At 40.0% G+C, this 25457-nt stretch overlaps 1 protein-coding gene across 1 annotated transcript in view; it reads left to right on the top strand.

The window, feature by feature from the left end:
• Nucleotides 1–25457, top strand: part of cdh24b (cadherin 24, type 2b) — a 241435-nt gene that overhangs the window by 131155 nt on the left and 84823 nt on the right. Inside the window, exons 4-5 of the mRNA XM_084731957.1 lie at nt 759–878; nt 8643–8810. Of these exons, the coding sequence (XP_084588083.1) occupies nt 759–878; nt 8643–8810 (288 nt within the window). The remainder of the gene's footprint in view (nt 1–758; nt 879–8642; nt 8811–25457) is intronic.

The following is a 25457-nucleotide window of genomic DNA, read 5'->3' on the forward strand; positions in this document are numbered from 1 at the left end:
TGCACACACTCCACCTATCTTTCCCATAGTGATACTGTCATGGCTTTGATCAGAAATAAAGCAGCAGCTGCTCCCACAAATCCCCTTCTTTCCCCTATCTCGTCTGGCTGCAGTCCCACTGGGAAGAGTCGCTCTACCTGCGCTGCTGTATAAATATAGACGTATACGACTACTCTACATACGAAATGTGTTTACCGTATCTCCTGTATTTCCACCGTTTTGGCAAACATTTTCAAAATAAAAAAAAAAATCCCTGCCAAATTGACGCTTCACGAGCCATAGACAGAAGATTTAAGGGAGCGAGAGGGAGATGGAGGCCGTTGAAGAGACAGACGGTCCGATTGAGAGAGGGAGCTAAAGGGAATTGGAGACGGAGATGAAGAGAAATGAAGTGAGACAGAGGGAATCGAGGGGGGGAGAAGAGGAAGGTGAGCGGCAGTATAGAGGAAGAAGAGGGGGGAGAAGGGGGGGGGGGAGGGGAGAATAAAGTATTTTGTCACACTGCTGTTGGAAAGAGATTGAAAAAGAAGGAGTGGGAGAGGAGAGTGGAGGTTGACTTGATATAAAGCTTTCTTACGCTCTTAAAGCGCCGCTGTATCCTGTCCACTTAGCTCCAGCTCTGCCTTGTTTTCACTTGTCGTTTTCTCTCTCCTTCTTTCTTCTTTTGCTTCCTCTCTCATTTCTATGCTTTTTCTATCTCCTCCTACCTCTCCTTCTCTTTACTTCCATCCCTCCTTCCCCGCCTCTCTTCCCTGCAGGCACGTCTATAATCCAGGTGACAGCGACAGATGCTGATGACCCGACTTATGGGAACAGCGCCAAGCTCGTGTACACACTGGTGCAGGGCCAACAGTACTTCTCAGTCGATCCCCAGACAGGTGAGTGTGTTTATATATCTGCGTGTGTGTGTGTGTGTCGCCGTCAGAACACGCACGGGCGGAGAAATGTAAAAGATGCGCAGATGTCGGAAAGCTAACGCACACACACGCTGCAAAAAGCAAATACACTCAAGATGTTGGAGTGTAAACACACATAGTGATAGAGCAAACAAGTCAATTCAGACCTGAGTCGTGAACACACACACATAAGGGGATGAACAGAGAGCGGGCCGAAATGATAACACACATGCAAACACGCGCAAACACAAACACGCAGACGTGCAGGTAAGCATGAGCGTGCAAACCACGTGAGGGGTTAAGCATCTGGGAAAACACACAGCCACATGCACATATAGAAAAACTGTAAAAAAGTTAGGTGCTGGCGGCTTCAAAATGTTAAGTTGACTTAATTTGAAAAGACAAGTTGAGGTAATTTTGTAATGATTTAAAACAAACGAAGCTGTCTAGTCAAACCTGATATTAATTCAGTTGTACTTGAGAAAACATGTTCAATAAGCTTATTCCAGTTTCAGCTGCTCCTCTTGGAGCTACTTTGTTCCAGCATTGGCACAAAGACGATATGTGAAACTGCTCCCAGTGAATTCATTAAAATTTAAGTAGTACAGGCGTAGCGAGTGAATCCAACACTAACCTTTGTCATGCTTGCAGTGGTTTTGTTACTGTGAAAACAAACAACCCTGACTTATCTCAAAGTGTACTCGAGACACAGCAAGTTCTTCATCATATGTTTTCTTGGAACTATAAAAAAGAATATGCTGATTATGTTTCTGCAGAAAATTAATTTAATGAGTTGATTGAACTTTGTACAATACATTAATTCAACTCATCATTTCAAGTCAGTTAAGTTCTGAATGTGTTCTGAAAATAAATACTAGAAAATTTAAGTTTAATTAACTTGAATAAATAGTACTTGTATATTCTTGTTAATGCTACTACAAGACACTTTCATATGTTGATACTGGAGGCCACTGTCGACAAAAATGGGAGTGTTTCCACCACAATAATCACAAACTACAATGTCAAAAATAAAATTATTGCAATAAAAATCTCCTGCTGTAACTTTGCTTGGGAAAATGTAAATACAGACTTGTTTCATCTCATTTCTCAGAGAATTTGAACCTGTGGCAGACATTATATAGAAATAGCAGATCTTCTCACAGATGGTATCTTAACTTATGTGTCATACTGAGGCAGCAGTAATAAATTGAGACTGTTTCATAGCCGATTAAAAACGGCTTGTAGTAAGTGTAAGGGGATAAGGACTGAATTTAATAAACCTTCATTATGGTTTGCAGTATTTTCATTGTTGTGAATACAAGCAACCATGACTCATCTTAAGGGTATTAGAGAAACACATAAAGTTTTAATCATATATTTTGTCCTTAAAACTACACAAGAGAAGGCTTTTGGGAAAGTTTTAACTGTCATACAATGCATGCTGGGAAATCTGCTAATATGCTGATCATGTTTCTTTAGAAACCTAATTTAATTAGTTGATTACTCATCATTTCAAGTTAAAAGAATTCATGTTACAGAGTATGATATTAACCATGGCCCTGTGGCCCCTTGGCCACAAGTTACTCTTTGGCTACCAAATATTTCCTGTGTGTGGCCCACTGTGGCCACCAACTTTAATCCCTATATTGTGGACCTTCACCAACACAATGTTACAGTTCCACAAACATTCTGATTCCTCTCTGCCTTTTAGTTCAAAAATTCTAAGAAGACAGTGCTCATCGCTGGCTGATGTGTCTGGGCTACTGAAATCTGGGTTTACTGAACCTGTTCAAACTATGAACATAATCATAACAAAAAAACTATGAAAAAATGAAACGGCAATGAAAATTTAAGAGTGTAAGGCAGCAGGAATTTAAGTGGCAAGAATATCATCTAAAGTTGTAATATACTGCGTGTGTGTGTGTGTGTCTGCCACCAGTGTCCTGAACTAGCCGAGAAGTCTAGCTTGTTTTTAATCGGAAACGGCACATCACGATTTATGGGAGAAGTGGACAACATTAGTGTCACAGTCTAGGAAGGAGGCGTTAAATTGTGTTCAATTACCTTTTGTGTACTTTTTTTGACGCAAGTTTACATTTGGGCCACCAAAAATGTACTTTGGCCACCAAATTTAGGGGCTTGGTTGATCCCTGTGTTACGTGAACTCACTTTTATGAGTTCTGAAATGTTCTGAGAATAAATATCAGAAATTTTAAGTTTCATTAACTTGACTAATCGAAACTTGTATTATTTCGGTTAAGTTAGATGAGTTAGTTGATTCCACTAAATTCCTGCACGATTCTTTTTACAGTGGAAACACATCTGTCTTTTTTCAGTCCGTTACTCACACACATGCACATATATACACACACACATACATTCCAACCAACACTTTCCCCCCCTGTGCATCCCTCATTCTCTTGTCACACTTAGTCATCCATCTTTCTCACTTCCCTTTTCCCTCTTGTGCCCCCTCTCTATCCTCCTCAAGCACACACACACACACACACACTCACTCATGCATTCTATCAGATGCACACACACACACACACACACACACATACATATCTCCCCCTCACCCAGTGCTGCCCCCCCTCCCCGGTTCGCTCCACTATGAGTTGGCAGAAATGTATTCATGATGGCAGGGCTTGTGTATGGAGAACAAAACACAGCAGCAGCCTAATGTTATTATTTCTGGATGAAGCAAAAACAAAAAGACATGTGTTCAAAGAGAGACGTCAGCGAAGGTTTGCGAACTATTACACGGGACAGATTACAGGAGGGCCCAAAGGACCTGTCTGCCTCTGTATCACGCATGTCACCCAAGGGCATAAAGTTTTCGGGCTGAGTGAAGGCTGAGGGTTTTTATTTATTTATTTTATTTTATTATGATTACTTTTTTTAGCACCGTACCTCGGAGGGAAATCATTGCTTAGTTGACTCAGAGATGGAGTTCTAACTGTCTGACGCTTCAGATGCCGTTTTGATTGACAGCGTTAGCATTTAGCTAAAGACGAGGCTGCTGAAGTTGTTTTTTTTTATCTCCGTGTGGGAGTGTGAGCCTTTATGTGAGTGTTTATTGTGCCCACGTGGGTCACAGGTGGCCCATTCTTGTGTTTTTCTCATTGCATGTCAGTGTTTAGTAATTGATTGCTTTGACATGTGAGGACCTTTGCAACAAGCGGAGAGAACTGTGCAGCTTTTTGAAATGCTAATTAGGGAATATAAGCCTAATTCCACCCAGTGTGTATTAGTCGTGACACTGTGCTATTAGACCAGCTTTAGTATTCTGAACATGTCTGCTCTCTTCTCCCCTCTTCTCGCCGCTCTCTATCTCCCTTTTTCAATCACGCCGTTCCTCGTTGGCTTCACCACCAAAGGTCTCATTCTACACAAGCATTCGGAGGCGAGCACGTCCGCTCAGTTTGTTTGCTTATGAATTCCGCTCAGAAACCCGTTCCCGCTCGTTCGTTAGCATTCAAAACAGCCCCGCGTTGAATGTGATTCACCTTGAGCTGCCAAGCCATCCAGACCGGTGTTTTGGCTCATGTTGGGCGAGAGCAGCCGTCGCTTGATGTGCACCGTCCAATCACATGTAGCAGAATGAGGTCATTTACACAGAGGGGGTGATCGATGTTGAATGCCTGTAAGTGATGTGTCTTGGTGTGCTGCTAAAGAGTGTGAGATACAGAACGAGATTTTACGCTCTGTCAGCATGTCTGGCTGTCGGTGTGGGGTGATTTATCTTTTCCATATGAGCCTCTGCACATATCTGTGTTTGTGTGTGTGTGTGCGCCTTTAACAGGACATTAAGTAATATATTGTTGCTGTCAAATGCAAACTGAGTGTCTCCGACAAAGTCAGAAAAGCTGTCAGGGTGTCAGGAGCAGCAGTCATGTCTTCAGCCTGATGACAGAGCGGTTTGACATTGTCCAATACATTTAAAAAAGGCTTGAAAGGCCCAAGAGATTGAAGATGAACTTGATCTGTCAATTAGAGGGAAAACATTTTAATTACTCAAAGTAAAGCTATGGGATTTTTACACAGCAACGACTTGATGACTTTATTACCTTTGATAATGATCTAGGAACACTGACAGGTTTATTGCACAGCTTTCAGCAGCGTGTTTGTGTTTACATGAATTAAAGGGGACCTAAAGAGTGTTGATGATGTATTTTTGTAGCCCAACCCAGAAGTATGGTTCCCTCCACAAAAAGCCAATGGGATTTTTCCACTGGATTTTGGATTCATGCAGAAAATAACCCCTGTGCCAAAAATGTCCAAAAAGGAGTACTGCCATTGAATAGCGATTTTGAGCCATAGACTGTATATTAAATGGGCTTAATCCTAATTTAATCTACCATCTATGGTTGAAGCGAGTTGTTTTCCCCTGCCTACTCAGCCACAGACTCGAGGAAGCTCAGGCAGGCTGCAGGAACACTGCAGGAGCACAAGGCAAGTGCAACATTGTTAGTTTGACAATAACAAGCAAGGACTTATCCTACGCCTGTAAGTTGATCAGCTGTTTAGAACTGTCCATTGTTTGCTAATGTCAACTTAAGCCCGTTATCCTGAAAACAAAAGCCCACTGTTCTGAAAATACACACTGCCTGTCTCACTGCCTGGCAGACTCCATTAACATTTTGCTTATTTTAAGCAAACATCTACTCCTTCTAAAAGATTATTAATATTTTTTATGACTCATAAACAGACACTTACTCATTTAATGGCCATGCAACATTATTTTAAACAATTTACATGAAACAGGCAAACTAACTAAAACCACCTTTTTAAAACTTTTTAAATTCACTGATGGGGTATTTACTGATTTCTGATAACTCATTACTCACTTTCTAGGACTCATTCCTGCAGCAGACTGCTGTAGGTTTCCAAGTTTTTTTTTTTTCTACCTTTGCAACAAACCGAGCTAGTGTCATCTCATGACACACGGTGCTTACAAGCACTAGGTGCTTCATATTAGCAGGCTTCCAGAAGTTCGCCAGTTAGAGGAAAGTGCACTTTGAGGCTTTAAAGAGACATGAGCTAAAACAACGTGTTTCCAAGGCCAGCATAAGATAAAAAAAAAAGATTAAAAAACAGTGAATCATGCAGAGCTAATCTAGTTGAGTCCCAGAATAAAAATACAGAGCTGGAAATGAGCATAATAGACCCCCTTTAAGTATACAAGTAAAAATAGAGTCCCATTATTATAATGAGGATGAGTAAACTACAGTACATAATAGAAGTGGGCGCCACTTTCTAATAAGGCATACTTTATGAAGGGTTACTAGTTGTAACTAATGGATCCACTGTTGGCTATTGAGAGATTTATTATTCCTTCATAAATGAATAATTATAGCACAACTGATACTGGATTTCTGAGACAGACACAGTTTTACAGTTGAAAAATCAACCTGTCAGTGGTCTCTGGTGGTCCTTAACCAGGGCTGAACCAGATGCTTCGAAGGTTCTACCGACGCCATGGTAATCAGTGTCCAAATTAATATTCAGAGGCCTCCTTGTTTTTCTTTTTGAAGAGAGGAAAGAGACGTTGTGCTTGCTGCACCGAAAAAGAGGCTAAAGGACTGATAAAATGGAGAAATGGGCTCCTCTTTGGCTTTTAATTAGTCCTAAAGCCTGCACACATAAAAACTGGGTGTGTGCAGTTCTTGTAAAAAATCCATTCGCCTGCTTTCTCTGCCTTTGTATCTCTGTGATTCGGCGGGCAGACCCTTCCATCGGACCGTTTTACCAGCCACCTTGTAGAAAAGAGCCGCAGAGCATCTGGACCCAACTCCATGAAATAACAAGTTATTGGAAAGCAAGAAACCCATGACCTCTTATTAATGACTTACTAACATGTAAAACCGCAGTCTTGATGGAGTCTTTAATAAAGGGTCATGACTTTCTCAGTTCATAATGAGCAATCAGATCTGCTGTTATAAATGTTAATAAGGCATTAATGAAAGGTCACGGTGTCTATTAAGATTCTCAGTCCACCACTTCATAGGGGATCTAGTTAAAGTTAACTGGATTTGCTGTTTTACCACCGGAAATTCAACATTACACTAATCCATCAAGTCTACAACTGTAAAAAGAGCCAGATTGAGAACTAAAGCATTGATAAAGGATTTATTAACCATTAATAATGTTGTTAGTTAAAACTTAGAAACCAGTTATAAAGTATGCCTTATTAGAAAGCAATACCTACAAGTACTTGGTGAAGATATAAGGCATCATGATACAAAAAATGTTGTGATACAACTCTTGTATCTTTAGAACAGAGGTTCTCAAAGACTCTTAACAAGATAGGAAATATACTGGCTATACATTCATGTGCATCCCTTGAAATACTTTGATGTAGCCTCTTGTTTTACACTTCTCCTCAGTTATGTGAAAGAACAACACCAGAGAAATATATTGGAAAGATATTGAAGTTCCCATGAGAAAGCTCACAAACTCCCTGTCGGTTACTTGTTTTGCTTTAAAACAGGCAGCTCAGGAGGGTCTTGTCACAGGCATTGATCAGCGTTTACAGCAGCCGGTGGTGCTGGGTGTTGTTCTCCTCTTCCATGTAGCTAAAGCAGTCTGTGGATGGCTATAGGAAGGATAGTCGTCATAATAGTGTTTGCTGACTCTTCCTGCGCTGACAGCTCCCAGTAAACATGTCCAAATCCAGACCGAAACAGCCTCCAAGACTAAGAGAGGCCAGTTTGATGATATGGAACAGGTTAGGTGGTTTTCTTGCTGCGTTTGGCTCCCAGCAACTTTGGTTGGCTAACCAAGCTAATGGAAGTTAGCAGGTAGCTAACTTACTTTAGCAACAAGTCAGGAAACTCCATGAAAAACCTTAGCACTATATTACCCGTCGGTCTTGGAGGCTGTGTTTTTCTTGGTGACGGTCTGCTGCGCTCCCTTGGAAGCTGCTGAGGCCAGACATCATTAATATTAAGTATTTTCTCCATAACCACTGAATAAAGCTATAATGTTAAGCTTAGCTCCAGTGAATGGGTGTATTCCAAGCTCCTGTGATGTCATAAGTGAGAAAGCGTTTCATTGGATGCAAATTTAGTAACACCCCAGAGTGCAGGATAATTTTTTTTTATTTCCAGGAAAAAACAAACTCTGAAACACCATTAAAAATACCAGAGAATATCTATAATGCAAATGTTTGTCTTTGCTGGGCCAGATACTGACATATAGGTGATGTGACGTACAGCACAATGCACGTGATAAACAAACATTGTTTTTGACTTCAACTTCAGCTTTAAACGAGAATTAAAATTATATTTGCGCCATGACAACACTGAATACCCACAATGTGCATACGCACACATAAAAGCACGTTTCACTGTTTGTGCATATAAAGATATTCTCTTATTATTAAATGAATGAGTCTGAAAACTTTCCACAGACCCCCTGACAGATTGCTACAGACCTCTATATTTCAAAACCACTGTTTGAGAAGCTACCCTGCAGTTAAAATGTGAATAGAGCTGGATGAGATCCCAACATCCAGGGTGCTTTTGTTACAAGCCCGAGCACAGGCCAGAAAGTGTATTTTGGAGAGGGTTCAGTGCTTGGTGATCATCGAGTCATAAATATTGATCAAAAAACCCTTTTAGTCCCACACAGATATATTATGGTCATTTGCTGCCATTTCGACACAGTAAAAACCTTATTTTCCCTGCTTTAAATGCTTTATTGCCAACCCCTGTGCTGCATGTGTGTGTTTGTGCCCCTCAGGTATTCTGCGTACAGCTGTCCCCGACATGGACAGGGAGACCCAGGACCAGTACCTGGTGCTGCTCCAGGCCAAAGACATGGGGGGCCACCTCGGCGGATTATCCGGGACCACCACCGTCACTGTCAGGCTCACTGACGTCAACGACAATCCTCCACGCTTCACTCAGAGTGAGTTACTCAGCAGCGCACGCACCCACCCACAGGGAATGAATGACTACCAGGAATAGACATGCGGCTCCACATAATAGAAGAAATGACTGTATGTTGGACACGTTGCGCTTTCATCGTGCGCACACATGTGCAGTAATTGTATGTTCCACCTCCCGGCCCACCCACAACCACACACACACTTGCACGCTCGCGATGTAGGTGTCCAGCACTGTTGGACAAATACTTTTAACCAGCATGGAGCGCCAGATTAGTGGGTCTTCACCTCATTAGTAACAATGTCGTTTCAAGTGAGCTGTCAGTCAGTGTATGTTAACAGAAATCACTTTTAATTACTTAGTTGTGTTGGCACAAACTTTCTAGTAGTCTCATTATATGGAAAACGCCACGAGAAAACAAACATTAGGCTGCATAACAGCATAAACACAGTGTTTGTTTGGCACCAGGAGGCAGAGGAGTTCTCAGACCTTTTTGACCTGCAGGTCCTGTCAGGATTTTCACAGCAGCAGTCAGGCAGAGGAGACTCCTGCAGGGCTGCAAAGTGCCTCATCAAACATTCAGTCATGGATTTTCTCTCGCCTCTGCAATGATAGATCAGCTACTATTTCCAACTCCAGCTGCACTTTCAGATTATAGGAAATAATCCGACAGCACCTCTATTTAGGCCAACCTAATTTGCTTCCAAAGAAGTCTTTGATAATGTTTAAAGGTTCTGCGTAAGATTTAGCAGGATCTAATAGCAGAATGTGGTGGACATGGATTACAATATTCATGATTTTATCAAGAAGAATCGCTGTATTTTCGTTACCTTAGAATGAGCTGTGTATTGGTGGTGCACAGAGACATCATTATTTCTATCATGATTAATTATGAAATATATTTCCACATCCTCATACTGTACTTTTCATCTCTTCTTTCAGAACTCTTTACACCAAAGATATAAAAATATCCAGCTGTGCATTTAAATAATAGCACAACATCTCTTAATATAACAACCTAATTTGCTTCTAAAATAACTCTTTGCGAATGTTTAAAGGTTCAATGTATAAGATTTAGCAGTATCTACTGGCAGAATATAACAAAAATAGAATATTCATGATTTCATTAGTGTATAATCACCTGAAAATGAGAATTGTTGTGTTTTAGTTACATTAGAATGAGCCATCTATTGGAGGTGCACAGAGATGTATCTGTATCTGTAATAGTATCTGTTCAACGGACAAAATTATCTGTCTCTGTATCTGTATTCGGACAGAAGACATGAAATGGGTTTATCTCAAAAGCCATATTAAATTTGACAAATTTTGTATTTTCTAACCTAATATTCACTGGTAGTGCAATTGTTTTGACATCAAAGCATCAAATTGATTTATTACTGACATATAATACACTTACTGCTTTATTACTGTACCTTTCACCTCACTTATTTTGGAAATCTTTACAGTAAATTATAATAATCATATAATATTTCGTACTTGTTAAAAAATGTACCTAGATAAAAGCAAAGTAGTACTCTAAATGTCACTGCTTTACATTTTGGATTTTTTTCCCCCAAATTATGAGCATGTTTATTTGGAAGAAATATGAGTTTCCATCACATTATTTGTGCTTTCCTGAATTTGTATTCAGGTACATCCTTGCTGTTTATCCCCACAGAGGGCATGGGTCCTCTTCCACAAATGCAGCTATGTTGCACTGCCATGTTTTCAAGGTAGCCCAGAGCAGACAAACCAAACACTGCCTCCAGAGAAGATGGGCATGTTTACATTGACTGGGCACTGATGGCTTTGATCCACTGCAGCCCTATTGGACAGTGCTGCTTTTCTGGATAAAAAGCACTCTAACTTTACATTTCTCAACTTATTTCAGTGAGTCACGTTATAATCAAGGGTTTATGCTCCACATGGATTAGGAAGAAAAGTTGTTGTTTTTTTCCACTTACTCCCATGAAGATCATGAACCCTCAAATATAAAAATCATGGCTTAAAGAATGTTTACTTGTATGTGTTTACAGATGCTGATGTAAGATCCAAAGGCCAGTGCACCATATAAATATTATGTCTATGCTAGAGAGGGTCTGCAGTGTTTTTCGCAAGTTTGTGGCCACCGTAATTTCCCCGCAGAGGAGGAGGGTGAAGCGAGCATTATTCAGTTGTGGTCTAGAAGGTCACTGCTTGATGCCACTAAATCCTACACGCCGGTCCTTTAACTTAATTTCACTCTTTGTGATCATGAAGTTATTTTTGTGCAAAGGAAAGAAAGAAAAGATCGGTGTCCTGTGTAGCTGTTGTGTGACTTAGACTGCTGCTAAATTCAGTTAAATCAGGCTTTAATCATGCGGCCTAATACTGCTGCATCAGTGTAAACAAAATTTAAATCCAATTTGAGTCATTTACATAATGGCTGCTGGTCGCCATGAAGATTATGTAATCAAGCTGGACATTATTGTCGTAAATGGACATCATACAGTAAATCATTCTTTCAGTTATCCAGAAAGAGGCTGATAAGCTGCTTGGAGAAGTCCCCGTGCAGCACTTCTCTGGCTTCTGGCTTCGTTTGTCCGTCTCTGTTGTTGGATGAAGTGCACTGATGTGTCTCAGAGGCTGATATTAATCAATTCCGTTTTATTCCTACATCCAAAATTGGTAGCTGTGTCCTTTATCACCTTCAAAAGGACGAGCCAGTTAGTCCTCCTGTGGATGAATAGCCGAACCAAGCAGCCTTGATGGCCAGTGTTCTTGTCATCCTGTGCTTAATGTCGTCCTTTCTGCCGTTTCTCATCTACGCCAGCTCCGTCTCTTCCAAGATAATTGCTGACCTTATTCCAATTAAAGTGAAGAGAGTCAACGCTGGTATATATATGGCTTTTGTAAAATTACACTTCATTTGGATTTTTAGAGGGGCTGATGGGAAAGATAAGTTTCTTTTGTGTCAGAGTGTTACTGGAATTGAAATTACAAGAGATACATCACGTCTTTCAGGGAAAAGTAATGATTGTTGAAAGGTCCAAATGTTTTGAGGAAAACAGCTAATTGTGATTGTTCTTCTTTTTTTTTCTTTAGCAACAGTGTGATTGCAATTTAAAATTGTTACTTTCTATAATTAAACTCAAGGCTTGTAGTTATGCTCTGCAAAGTTTTGAACAAGATAAGTTTGTATTAAATGTAATCACAAATTAAGTTTGTTCCACATGAATTGAATCAGATAAGATAATGCAGCTGCTTGTTTTTGACGTCCTCTCAGGGTTTAAACCAGCCAGTCAGAATAATCAACTTCTAAGCAGACATGGCTAGCATGTTTTCAGTATACTTAAAATTACTCTAATATATAAATAATCACATAATCATGAAATGTAAAAGTACCATTTCATTTATTGGATATTTGGTTAGTTATGTTACTTATGTCAAGCTGCTGTGTGTCATCAATAACATAGTGTGTTATCTGTACGCTACATTGTTTTATTAAAGAATAGAACTACAACCTTAATTCCAAAAAAGTTGTGTAAAGCATAAATAAAAACAGAAAGCAATGATTTGCAAAAACCTTCCTACCTGTATTCAATTAAATACAGTACAAAGACAAGATATTTAATATTCAAACTGATTATCTCTATTGTTTTTTGTAAATATACACTCAGGGCAGACAGGGGAATGTTCACCACTGCAATGCACCACCATCTTCTTTTACCAACACTCAGTGAGAGTTTGGGAACTGAGGACACTAATTGTTGAAGTTTTGGAAGTGAAATTCTTTCTCGTTCTTGCTTCAGGTGCACAGCAGTTCAGGTTCTCTGTTGCTGTATTTTGCACTTAATAATTCACCACGCTTTTTCAGTGGGAGACAGGTCTGGACTGCAGGCAGGAAAGTCTAGTAAAACTATTTGACGAAGCCGCACTTTTTGTAACGTGAAGAATGTGCCTTGGCGTTGTCTTGCTAAAAAGAAGCAGGGACGTCTCTGAAAACGTCTGGATGGCAGCATATGTTGCTCCAAATCCTGTATGTACCTTTCAGCATTAATAAATGTTCCATGGACAAGAACGTTTATCATTTTGAACATTACATATCTTGCCTTTGTACTGTATTTAATCAAACACAAGTGGGAAAGTATTTGCACATCATTGCATTCTGTTTTTAATTATGTTCTACACAATGTCCCGACTTTTCTGGCATTGGGCTTGTAAGTCATGTATGACAAGTCCATGACATCTGGTTGACAATCCCTTAATAACAGACAGGTCTGCACTTTTAACTGCTTCAGCTAAGACATTAGCCTCACAGACTGCTGCACATCTCCTGGAGATCCAGACTCAGACCTTTGAAGGTGGTCGGCTTAAAATAGTATGATAGATATGAGTTGCTTTAAAGTTTTACACAACTCTGTCCGCCAGCTGTCTGTTACATTAGTTTGTCACACCTGACAACTACAGCGCTAGCTGCTAGCTACCTGTGAAAACTGACATGTGGCAGTCACCTAGATGAGGGATTTTTGACACTGTGGGTCCCTGCTCAAATTGGCACTGTTAAAAATCTGCTAAATCAGCCATTTTCTGTTCCTGTTTGCATGGATGTAGCCAGTCAACTGATTTGTTAGTTATTAACAGGGGGATGGCCTGATGGTTGGTGTTAACTTTGTTATTAACATAGAAACTATTATGGACTATTATACTACAGCCAGCATACGATCTTCTGGCTCTTCCATGACAATACATTGGTTCTTGTCACTTTGAACACGAAGGTGACATAAAAGTCTGACACTGTGGGCCTCCCCTCAGACACAGCTCGGAAAATGGCACTCCTGCTTAGTTTACTTGCTTAGTTTAACACAAATCCTGGATATTTGTGGAATCATGGCTGTTACTTGATCCAACTGACACTCAGCAGTTGAGCAAATAGCTTAATTTTGATGTTTGATATAACTTCAGACTACAGCATATACATAAAATAAGTCTCTTCAAAGACAGTATTATATTATATTATTATATCTTGCTCTGAAAAACAGTGAAATTCCCCAGTACTGTATCTCTGAACAATGACTTTAACCAGATTATATTCATTTAGACTATTCTCTGTGATCTCCTTTTGATAACCAATATAATTATCAGTGTAATATTTTTTCGCCTTCATTCGCTGAGCCTCCTCTGAAACCCCCCTTGGGGAGAGCCGGCCTCCCACTGAGAACCTCTGCTATAGGGTGTATCAGCTACAATATAGTATAGAATTGAGTATTTATTGTATATAGTTTAGAGAATATTATAGATCCAAAATTAAAGAGAGAGAGGAAAAGGCACAAGTACACTTCTGTCTGTTACTTCAGCACCACGGACAGCTCCATGGAACTGTCAGTACACAGCAGAGTTATGTAGGCTACAGATATTTCCAAGTGGTGCTCACTGCCAAGCAAGGAGCATCTTTTTCTTTGATTTCAGAGTGGATTTATGATTTATTTTGTGACTGACATAGATAGAGATAATCATATCGTGAGAAAGTATAAGTCAAATACAGTCTGACAATCTGGCACTGAGGGTTTTTAAAGTACCTTAATATCCTCCAAAAGCTGCGTGTCACAGTTGCTGCCACAGCCCCGACTGCTGACTCTGTTGATAAGCGGCCAAATCAGCAGCCAAACTACGCTAACTAACTTCCAGTTGATTAAAGAACACTGCAGGCACGCACCTGTCCCTTTCACCTCACGCAGTATCCGGGGAGGCATACCTTTGACCCCAATCATTTTTCGACAGCAGGACCCACCACCCTGTCGGTGCTTTTAAAAAGAAAAAAAAGTCGCAGCCGTCTCTTTAAACATCAGATGAGAGGAATTTCTTACCTGCAGTAAAAGCACCAACATTTGTATTATCCAATGTACTGTATGAACTGGGCTGTGACCAGCTCAGACTTGATTTTAATCAGCAGGATAAATTTGTTGGCAACAATTGGCATTCTAGCTAAATTAGCTGTAGGCAACTAAAACTTTCACCTCCCACAGCTTGTTGAGACCCTGCTGGTTATGTAAGTTATAGTTGAAATGATGCCAGGACTCTTTAAAAACATAATTTTGGTTAAAAAAAAAAAAAAAAAAAAGGGTGAATTCATAATTGTGTAATTGTAGTACAGAACAGAGTTACAGAGGTTACTTTAAGAATGTATTCCAATGCAATTTTAGTACTGAATTCATAGAATTTTGACTTTTTTCCCTTAAAATACTTGCTCATATGATGATTTAATTATCAAAATAGTTGATTAATACCTCATTAATCATTGCAGCGCTACTTTTTTATTACTTCAATACCAATTATTGGGAAATTATTTTGTTTTTTGTAAGTTTATTGATTGTTTGTCCAGCTATTTCTCCTATGTAATGCCTGAAAGCATGTTTAGAGTATTACCTGTAATTACAGGATAATATAGGACTTTAAGTGCCACTTCACACTCAAACTTCAAGTAAACTGCCATAAACTTATTTCAGTCTGGGTGTATGTGTACACCCACACACCATCCTTGTCACCAGCATCCATCCTCACAGTCCCAAAATATTATTCAGTAGTAGCAGTAGTAGTAATATTTAGCTAACTGGATTTCTGTGTAGGTGACATTAGCGGTTTGTTTTACCTGTAAATGCTTCTTTAAATTAGATGTCCAGTCCTTGGATGATGACAGTATTTTCACAGCCTGGAGGCAGGATTTGAGATATGATGTGTGAAATTTCCACCCGGTGAAGCATTCTTTTACTAGAGGACATGATAATGAATTGGCAGCTGCAAGATCAGAGTGTCACTGGAGACCAGAGCGGTGCTGCGAGACTTGTGAAGCTTTGTGATGTGCAATGTAGTATATTGTTCTTTACTTTAAAATGTATTTTAAAGTATTTTAGTTTGGGGGCGGCCCTATAGCTCAGTTGGTAGAGTGTCTGGCCCATGTACTGAGGCTGTTAGTCCTCTGCAGTGGCTGCTGGTTTGACTCCCGCCTGCGGCCCTTTGCTGCGTGTCATCCCTCCTCTCTTCACCCTGTTTCCTGTCTGCTCTTCAGCTGTCCTATCCAATAAAGGCAAAAAACATATCTTTTTTTTTTTCTTTTTTTAAGTATTTTAGTTTGAAAACTGCAGTATAAATCTATGCATTTTAATGCATTTTGAGAGTAATGATCAATTAGGAAATAATAGGCTTTAAGTGTTTTCTACACCCTGCAAAAATGTTGTGTTCAGTGCAGAGGAAGAAAGAGGTGCTGGAATTGTTTTGACTTGGAAAGCTACAATTTGATTCAAATTTATAAATGCTAACAGATTCAAAGAAGTTGCATAACATTGTCAAAAAGACCTGATATGTCTTTAAATTAAATAATGGATAATATGCCCTTTAAAATAAGAAGGGAAATACTAAAATAAGAGTTATTATTTTTATTATTGACCAGTGAATTATAGTGATTTATGAGGCTTCATTGAAATATTTTACAAAATATGTGTAGCAAAAATGAAAAAAGACACAGAAAAATACACACAACTTGATCTTGGCACTGGTGGAATCGGTGCCAGATTGGATGCCCCTTTAGTATATACAACTTGCTAAAATGCCCTCTAGAATGACCTTCCAGCACTTAAGTGCCCTCTAAAGTGTCCTTCCAGTGGAGAAAACTCAATGAAGTGTCTTCAATTCTGCTCAAGGCACTTTTCTACTGGAGAAAACATGAAAGTGTCCTCTGTTTTAAAATGATTTAAACTAGGGAACTGTTTCAGCATAAACAGCTTTGGTCGTGCTAGTACCTCGCTGCATACAGCTGGTGCCTTTTTAAATTTTTATCTCTTTTGCCCCTGTCCCCCAGACAGCCTGAGTTTGCTACTGGACCTCAGGGTTCTCAGTGGTACCTACAGGCCTGCGTAGCGGAGCAAAAAGCAGGTGGATGCAAGAACAGAGCTGTCAGGAGCTGGATTCGGCATGCGCTGGAGGTTTCTAGTCCAACAGAGCACTGGCTTTAATGCCAAAATTGAACTAATGATGTCCTGGGGTGTGAGGATTGTTGGTCGACTTGAACCCCCATCAAAGCTGGTGCTTTGGAGCGGGCTGCGCTGAGTACTGGAGGGCTTCTTGGAGGAACAAAACGGTCTCATTCTGATCTGTCTGGGTGATGGCGAGCTCCGTGGTGCCAGCGGCTGCTCCGAAAGCCCCTGGCTGTTACCTCTGCTGGCCCCGCTGATGATCATATATGTGCTTTCTTGAATGCGCTGATGTTAGCCATGCGCCCACAGTTTCTGTCTGTGTGTTTTTGTTTGCGTATGTCTGTGTGTATCCCCCCCGCTTGCCTCTTTTTTTTTCCCTGTGTTCCCTCACGCGCTCTTGCTCCCTTGTGCTTGTGCACGAACACCATCAAAGCCAGCCACCCTGCCGCTCTACTCAATTACACACCCAGGCTTTTAAAAAGACACCCTCAAATCCGGCCCCCGCGTCTCCCAAGGTCAACACTGCTTATTCCTTGTGGCATTTACCAGAGGGAGAGGATTACAATGGAGCGTACCAACCAGGTATCGCTTGTACATTACAGCCTTAACAAGAGGCAAAACCAGGTCCTGCTTTGTGGGCTCGTCTTTTTCACGGCGCCCTAGAATTTCTCCCTATCCGAAAACATAATTCCAGGAACTAAGTGGGTTTGTTGTGTGTACGGTTTTGAACGCTGTCATGGGATTTCTCATGCCCGGAGGAGGCAGCATAGCGGAGGGAAAGTAGGCTACCATACAGATTGTCGTTGTTTTTTAGTTAAATGATAAGCGGAAGAATGTGGGATATTTTCAGACGCCTCATTGGCAAACAGAGCGCTCTAACCACACTTTCCTTTGGGTCTCATTATCAAATGGCATACACCGTGCTCCAAATGTATTTGGACAGCAACATGTTGTCTGATGTTTTAGCTCTGCATTCCTAGCTTTAATTTTATTTTCATCCATATCAAATAAACTTTTTAAAGGTAGCAGCGCCTTTTGAACATTTTCAGGTGACAAATATTTAGACATTTTTAGTATCTTGCAAATTATTAAAAGCATATTTGAAGCCTTTATACCAGAAATATCATTGTACTCTTGATATTCTCCAGCTGTGTTCACATTCCTGCTCACCGGAGTACATATTCCTCATGAGAGCATGTCAGATTGTGAACAGATACGTTTTTGTGTCCCTTAAACTAGTGGTTAACAAGGCAGACGGATGTAAAAAAAATGGTGCTGAAGGGGAGTTTCTATTACCGTCTCATTCCACATCAACCCCGTGCCTGATTAAGCTCTTAATTATGGCAGTGCAGTGTGGAATACATGGTTGGCTAATTGTGTGAAAGTAAACAAGGGTGTTGGGTATCAAATCACATCTTGAATTATCAACTTCCTGTTACAAAGCTTCAGGATAGGATGTATGCTAGATGACTTTCTACTCCTGCGGTAATCCACAGGGAAATTAAGATGGTGGGTACTTCCACAACATCATATAGCTTTGTAGTAGGGCCGTAGTGTCGTCGTTGGGCTGATGGGAAATTTTCATACCCTTGTTTCCATGTAGTCATTTATTCAGACATGTTTTTCCATGTTTACTGTAGCTGAATTATTTATGGCTGTGTGTACGCTACAGCTGAATTCTCTTCGGGATAAATTGAAATAGAGGCTGGAGCGTCGGCTGTGTACCTAAAAATAAGATGACCACTTATTTTAATACAAAGAACAACTTTTTTTTTTTACTTTAACCACTCTGAAAAGTAGGTTATTTAGGAGGATTATGTTTGTGTTTAGAAGGATAACTAAAGAAAGATTGGATTTTCCATTATATCTTCCATTAAATATCATATCAACAAAAGCAGCAAGCATGGCATCCAGCATTACACAGTTTTTCCTCCTTTATTTTTCTCACCTTACATAGCCTACAGTAGCAAAATTAAATGCAAATATTGCCTTGTAGTTTCAGCAATTTCCACACTGACACCTGAGGAAACGATCTGCAAGACAGCTCAAACGGAAAAGAAACAAAGGTGGAAACACACCTTTTTTTTTTTTTTTAAACATCTTAAAAATAAACGTGACCCAGTTCTTCCTGTTGCATGAGAACATTTCCAATATTGAAGTAATATATATATAGTATATAATATACTGAGTATATAATATAGTATATATTATGTGCTAATTTTCATATAACTTGTGCACCAAATATCAGAAGAAATATAAGAAATGCAACAAACTCAAAGTTTATCCTGATGAAGGCCTTATTTGTGTCTCATCCTCGAGTCTTCAATCAAGTAACTGGCTTATTTGAATGGCCAAATCAAGCTTTGTGCATTGTGGAAGATTTCCCAGGGTTCCTTGTCAATTGAAGCAACTGTTAAAGATACCAACTCAAGGTTCATCGCCTTCTTATTTGTGTTGGTGTAATGGCAGAATCAGTAGGATTTGTCTGAGCTGTTTGTAAACGTACTAGAAAGATACCAAGACGACAAGAATATAGAAATATATACATTAGAACAATTACTCCTGACCTGATGTATTTTGAAATGACAAGATCTATTTCCTGGCCTTTTCAGCTTTTCAGCTTTCAACCACATTACTAGGGCTGCAGTATACTGGTATAAAAAACTTGTGTACTCTTTGTGTACAGATAAATAATTAATAGTCATAATTTTCATCATTTGTTTAAATTATCTATAACAGGAGCCATGTCACATGTTGACAGGCAAGTGACATGCAGTTTGTAGTGCTCTGGTGAAGGGGGGCACCTGATCAAACAGGAAACAGGGCCTGCTTTGGTTTTTGATAAATTGATCAAGTGCACGCCTTCACTAGAGCACACTGGTGATTAATTAAAGAAGAAACCTGTAATATATTTACTGTAATAAATCATAAAATCACCGTGATGTGTCATCAGAGATTAAATAAACATAAAATACTCACTTTTCTGACAATAACTCTGCCGTTGCTGTGTCCTCCTTTGACATTTCTATTCTCTGGCTGGAATAACTGTCTCACATTAATGCAGAATTTTCACTGAATGAGTAAGTGTCTGTTTATGAGTCGTAAGAAATCATTAATAATCTTGCAGAAGGCACAGATGTTTGTAATAGTTAAAGTGAGCAAAATTTCAATGGAGTTTGGCAGACATTGAGACAGTCATTTTCAGAGCATAGGGCTTTTGTTTTCAGGATAACATCCTTAACTTTACATTGATAGACAAATAATGGTTATAAAGAGCGGATCAACTTAAAGTGTAAGACTTATCCTTGCCTTTTATTCTTAATTTACGGTGTTACATGCTTCTAGCACTCCTGCAGCGTTCCTGCAGCCTGCCTGAACTGAGTCTAGGGAGGAGGGGGTCAGGGGAAACAACTCACTTCAACCATAGACTGCATATTAAATAGGATTTCAACTTATTTAATATACTGTCTGTGACGCCAACTCGCTATTTGCACTGCAGTACTCATGTAGCTACATATCGCTCCTGTAAACACAAAACGTTCATCCTCAAATTGGGCTTATTTATATCAGTCAGACTTTTCTTGCAGATCAGTCATGGAAAATGAGAACTTTTTAGGCATCCTTTTCGTATCAAGCAGCAAAAAAAGTTATAGTGTGATGTTTTTTAGTTAATTTGCCCTACTTGACATCCTGTGTCCTGGAATGTGACTATTATGACTATCATGCAGCCTTTCACATCTCACAGTCTTCTTCATCAGTCGATGGAGTTTGCTCAGCGGTCATGAACAGGTCATAAAAGTATTATGAATCAAAACAGCTCCTGAGCTCACAACAGATACATCTGTTACGTGTTAAAGCTCCAGAAAAAGCCTGTAAATGAATAAGCTGGGATCTTTTTCTAACACTACTACCGTGTTTCCAAAGCCAAGGCCAAGAACAAAGTTTAATACATAAAGATGAAGGTGTTAATAATTACCTTCTCATGAAAACTTTGAGTCCTACCACATCCAACACAATACACGCAGTGGCCTTGGAGGTTATTGCATTTTTGCTGTTGAAGTACATTCAGCAAAGTCCCTGTGTTGCTCACAAACCTGAAGTACTTTTTCTGCATAGCAGCAGGTTATTTTCACGATGCTCATTCAGTAGATCAAAATGATTAACAGTGTGACGATTTTATAAGAAATGCTGTTGTACCCCTTACTGATCCACCTGTGGTATTTTTTTTCACACCATACAAAAACATTTAATGCATTCCTCTAAACGATTGAAAAGATAAAATCCTGAAAACTGGATTTGCAGTGCTGTGGCCTTGAAGAAGAATCCCTAAATTCACATCCAGTGCTTTTAACAGCGTAAAGAGAATAATTAAAACCATACCGCCTTTCAAATTTCTCACTTTGTGCACAAGACGAGTTCGGCTTTAATCTGGATTCTCAAAATTAAAACCTTTTCAGAGATGATTCATAACCACATTCTTCTGTCTGGCACATCAGAAAGGGAAATGTCACTCCCCCTATGCTTCTTCTTGGTGAAATGTCAAGATTTGATTCGTGATCTGGCCGATCCCCGGGATCCGTACACCAACTGTACCTCCTTTTATGGAGCTCAAATGAATCTGTAAGTTGTCAAAGGGCGAGGCATTAATTTGCTGCCTTGTGACACTCGGAGCAGCACTTTGTTATAGTTTAACTACACACACACAAACTCCCAGACGCATCCGGAGACTCGTAACTCGTGCTCCCAGAAAAGTTTGGTTCCTCTGCCGCTGTTTGAAGAGCTACAACTCTGCTCGGTGACAAGTCCGCAGACGGAGACCCAGGTGCCGGCTCCCATTTTTATGTGGTTTCCAAACAACCTTGGCTTGCCAACGGTGCCACATAAAAACGTTGAGGGAGCCATCACTCTCCCAGCAGTTTGATGGATGGAAAGATAGATGGGCTGACAGATGACTACATAGGTAGCGCCGATAAGATCAGTGTCATTTTATACGCCGGGGAGATGAAACAGAGAGGGGGGAAGAGGTGGAGGGAGTAGCTCGGAGAAGGCTTCATCATAAATATTACTAATTCATTTCCCTGGAGAGTGAGGCTGTAACGGAGAGAGTGTGAATGAGAGGAGATCGAAAGAGAGAAAGAGGAAGTGTGTGCAAGTCAATCTTCCTGTGTGTCTATTTTGTCCTCGAGTGTGTTTTTTCTTTCCTGAAAAAAGGAAAAGAGAACGATGGAGTCGCAAGAAAAGGTGCGATAAAGTTGTCAGAAAAGTGAGACAATGGAAGAAAAGCAAAGAGGGAGTGGGTGAGAAGAGGCTCCGAGAACATAGAGAAAACGACAGAGAGAGAAAGAGGAGACGAGGAGACAAACGTACAAGAAAGGGAGCGGGGGAGTGAATGAAACGGTGGAAGTCAGGAGGGATAATCAGGGTATTATGTCCTTTAGTGAGAATGAGATGCAAGAGAAAAAAAAAAGGCAAAGAGGAGTACAAGCAACAAAGAGCGATGAGTGGGCGAGCGAAAACGAGCACTCACAGGTTGACATACTGACTTCACCTTGTGTGTTTTCTTTATCTGCAGTGCGACCTTCCTCTGCATCTGTCGGAATCTGCACGCGCACACGCGTCCACGCGCACTTGCTTGATCAGAGTCAAAGGTGTGGAGACAAGAAGACAGAGAGGTGACAGACTTTGTCATCTCCTGTCAGGCCCAGAGACACACATTGTCTCTCCCTCCAAAACACACAAACACGCACAGACTTGTGTTATCAAATTTATGGGGACCCATAATTGACATAATGCATTCCATATCCATTTATCTAAACCCTACCCACTACTAATATCAATAATTAGTCATTTGTATGGCACTTTTCAAAGCACAGTTACAACATGCTTTATAGAAAAAAGTACAATGGTACACACAGACCAGGTAGAAACAATAACAATAGCAAACAGAAGAAAAGATGTACTAAGAATGGCAAGATACAAATGATAAAAGAAAGGTAGAAGTTGGATAGTAAATAGATTTACTACTAAAAAAAACGTATTTTATAAGAGTATGTTTTGCAGAGTGATTTAGAAGAAAGTACAAAGTTTGTTAACCTAATTTCGTCAGGTAGGAGTTCCACAGCAGCGGGGCTCTAATAGAAAATGCCTGGTTACCTTGAGGATGAGTTGGGCTGTAGGAACAGGCAGTGGCTAGGCTCTTAAGGCATGAGTAAATCTAAGACATAGGCAGACGCAAGGCCATCTGTGGCTTTAAAAGGAACAGGTAAAAGTTTCAAATCAATCAATCAAATGTTGCGTGGATGGGAGTTATATGGTCATGTTCCTGGCAGCTGAATTGTGAAAGAGCTGGGGGCGTGGAATGGCTTTATGGCTGGGCTCAATAAAGGGAATTACAATAATCCAGACGTGACGAGATAAAAACACGGATGGATGAGGTTTATATCTGAGAGACAAGCCATAACCCAAGAGAGTGTGTCAGCGTCCTCATTACCGGTTAGTGGAACATAAATTTGTGTATCATCCACATAACAATGGGCTTTTGATATGATATCTGCAGATAATTTCCCCTAATGGAAGCAAATGAACAGAAAATCAAAAGGGGACCAAGAATTGACCCCTGGGGAACACCACAACCCCGGGGATGAGGAGAATTCTTCCATTATAACAGAAGAATCTACCTGAAAGATGGACTGAAACCAGCAGCAGTATCATTAATACCCACACAGTTTTCAAGGCGTTTAATAAAAATATTGTGGTGGGAATCTCTTGGCAACTCGCGATTCAACTCAACTCCAGTTCTGATTCAGAAGGCGGATGACGGATGCGGATGAAGGTGGATGTGGATTATCAGTGCCTTGATGCATCAAAGTTTGACTTCTATACATGATTTATTTTATTTTATTTTTGTTTTTCTTACTGTGTGCATAGAGTGTGGTTCTAGCAGGTCCCTTTTTCCTTCAGCTTCAACCAGAAGCCAAAATAAGCACCAGTTTTTAAGCCAGGGGATGCTGGTTAGATTGTACCCATCTGCAGCCACCCTCATCAAAACTCAAGTGCTTACATCCGTAACATTTCTCCATCCAGTTGCTTCAATGGTAAAGAAGGTACAGCCCGGTCCCACAAAATTGTTACAGGTGATGTTTAGTATTTGGTTTCCAATTACTGACTTTCCTGCACTGATTCATAATATTTCAAGATGTAATATATCAATTTTTCCACCCATCCCTACAACTAGGGAGGCACCTGAATCCAAATACATTATTCAGGAAAGTACAAATAATGAAATTGAAATGGATATTCCTTCTTCCAGAATATGCTTGATATTAGTCCTTAATTTTAACATGAAGATATTATTATAATATTAATATAAATGTATAATATTCTAGTACTGTGAACCACAGTCAGATTAGTCCAACACGAAACATGAGCACAGCATCATTGCAATTTAAGATTATTCTCTTGTAACTTTACTGTTAACAGTTTCTATCTCCAATACAAAACAGAATATTTGATGTATATATATTTTTTTCAGTTTCGTATTGATCAATGTTCTGCAGTTAAAAAGGTGGTGGAGTTCTGTTCATTAAAAGTAGGTTAGTTAAAAATTTATGTAAAAGAAGAAAGATTTCAGAATTACTTATGTGCCAGTATTAAATCAACGTGATGCTTTCAAGGCACAACAATTGCATTGCCAATGAATATTAGGTGAGAAAATACAATATTTGTCCAATATAACGTGACTTTCGGTGTAAACCACGCCCACTCCTGGTCTGGAATACAGAAACCAAGACAGATAATATTGTTAGTTGAACAGATATGGATAAATATACAGACAAATACAAATACAAATATACAGATGACACAAATAATGACATTTTTCTTCTTTTTTAAGTATTTTTTCAAGCTTTTGTGTCTTTATTAGGACAGAACAGCCATAGAGAAGACAGGAAAGAGGGGAGAGAGTAGATGACATGCAGCAAAGAACTGCAGGCAGGAATTGAACCCATGGCCGCTGCAGAGGACTAACAGCCTCAGTACATAGGACACACACTTCACCGACTGAGCTACAGGGTTGCCCTAGAAATAATGGCATCTTTGTGCACCTCTACCCACAACCCATCTCAACTGACACTGACGCTAACCCTAACCCTTACCCTAATTCTAACGCTAAAACCAGCCCTTTTAAACTTGCAGGGATCCTCACAAAGCTGGTCAAACCCCACAAGTATAGTGGTCTCCTGGCTTGTGGACCCCACAGACGTAGTAAAACAGGCTTTACACACACAAACACATGAACACACATTCCCGACTCCCACTCGCTCAGTGTGTGTGCTCTTCACACACCCGGTACCCTTGTGTCCCTTATCACACTCTCTCCCATCTGTTCCTATTGCAACACCCTCAGCGCACAATCATTTTTAGTCAGTGTGGCAGACAGTGTCTGTGCTGAGAAATCCCACTTGTCAAACCATCCACTCTCACCATCTCACCGTCAAACTACTGCGGCTTTTGTTAATGAACATTAGTGTTCGCTGGCGAGCAGTGGGGGTTAACGTCAGCCGTCCACGCTTCTTCAAATACTGTTCTTCAATTATTAATAATGGATCATACAATATTAATGGTTAAATAATGTTACTTGAACATGAGGAGAGGACTGTTAGTCGCCTTTTCTGTATTTTCACAGTTCTCTCTATATAACAACGGCACTTAGGCAGCACAGA

Source organism: Lutjanus erythropterus, chromosome 12 (genome assembly GCF_056507025.1).
Source record: "Lutjanus erythropterus isolate fLutEry1 chromosome 12, fLutEry1.hap2, whole genome shotgun sequence".
In the NCBI taxonomy this organism is placed as follows: domain Eukaryota; kingdom Metazoa; phylum Chordata; class Actinopteri; order Lutjaniformes; family Lutjanidae; genus Lutjanus; species Lutjanus erythropterus.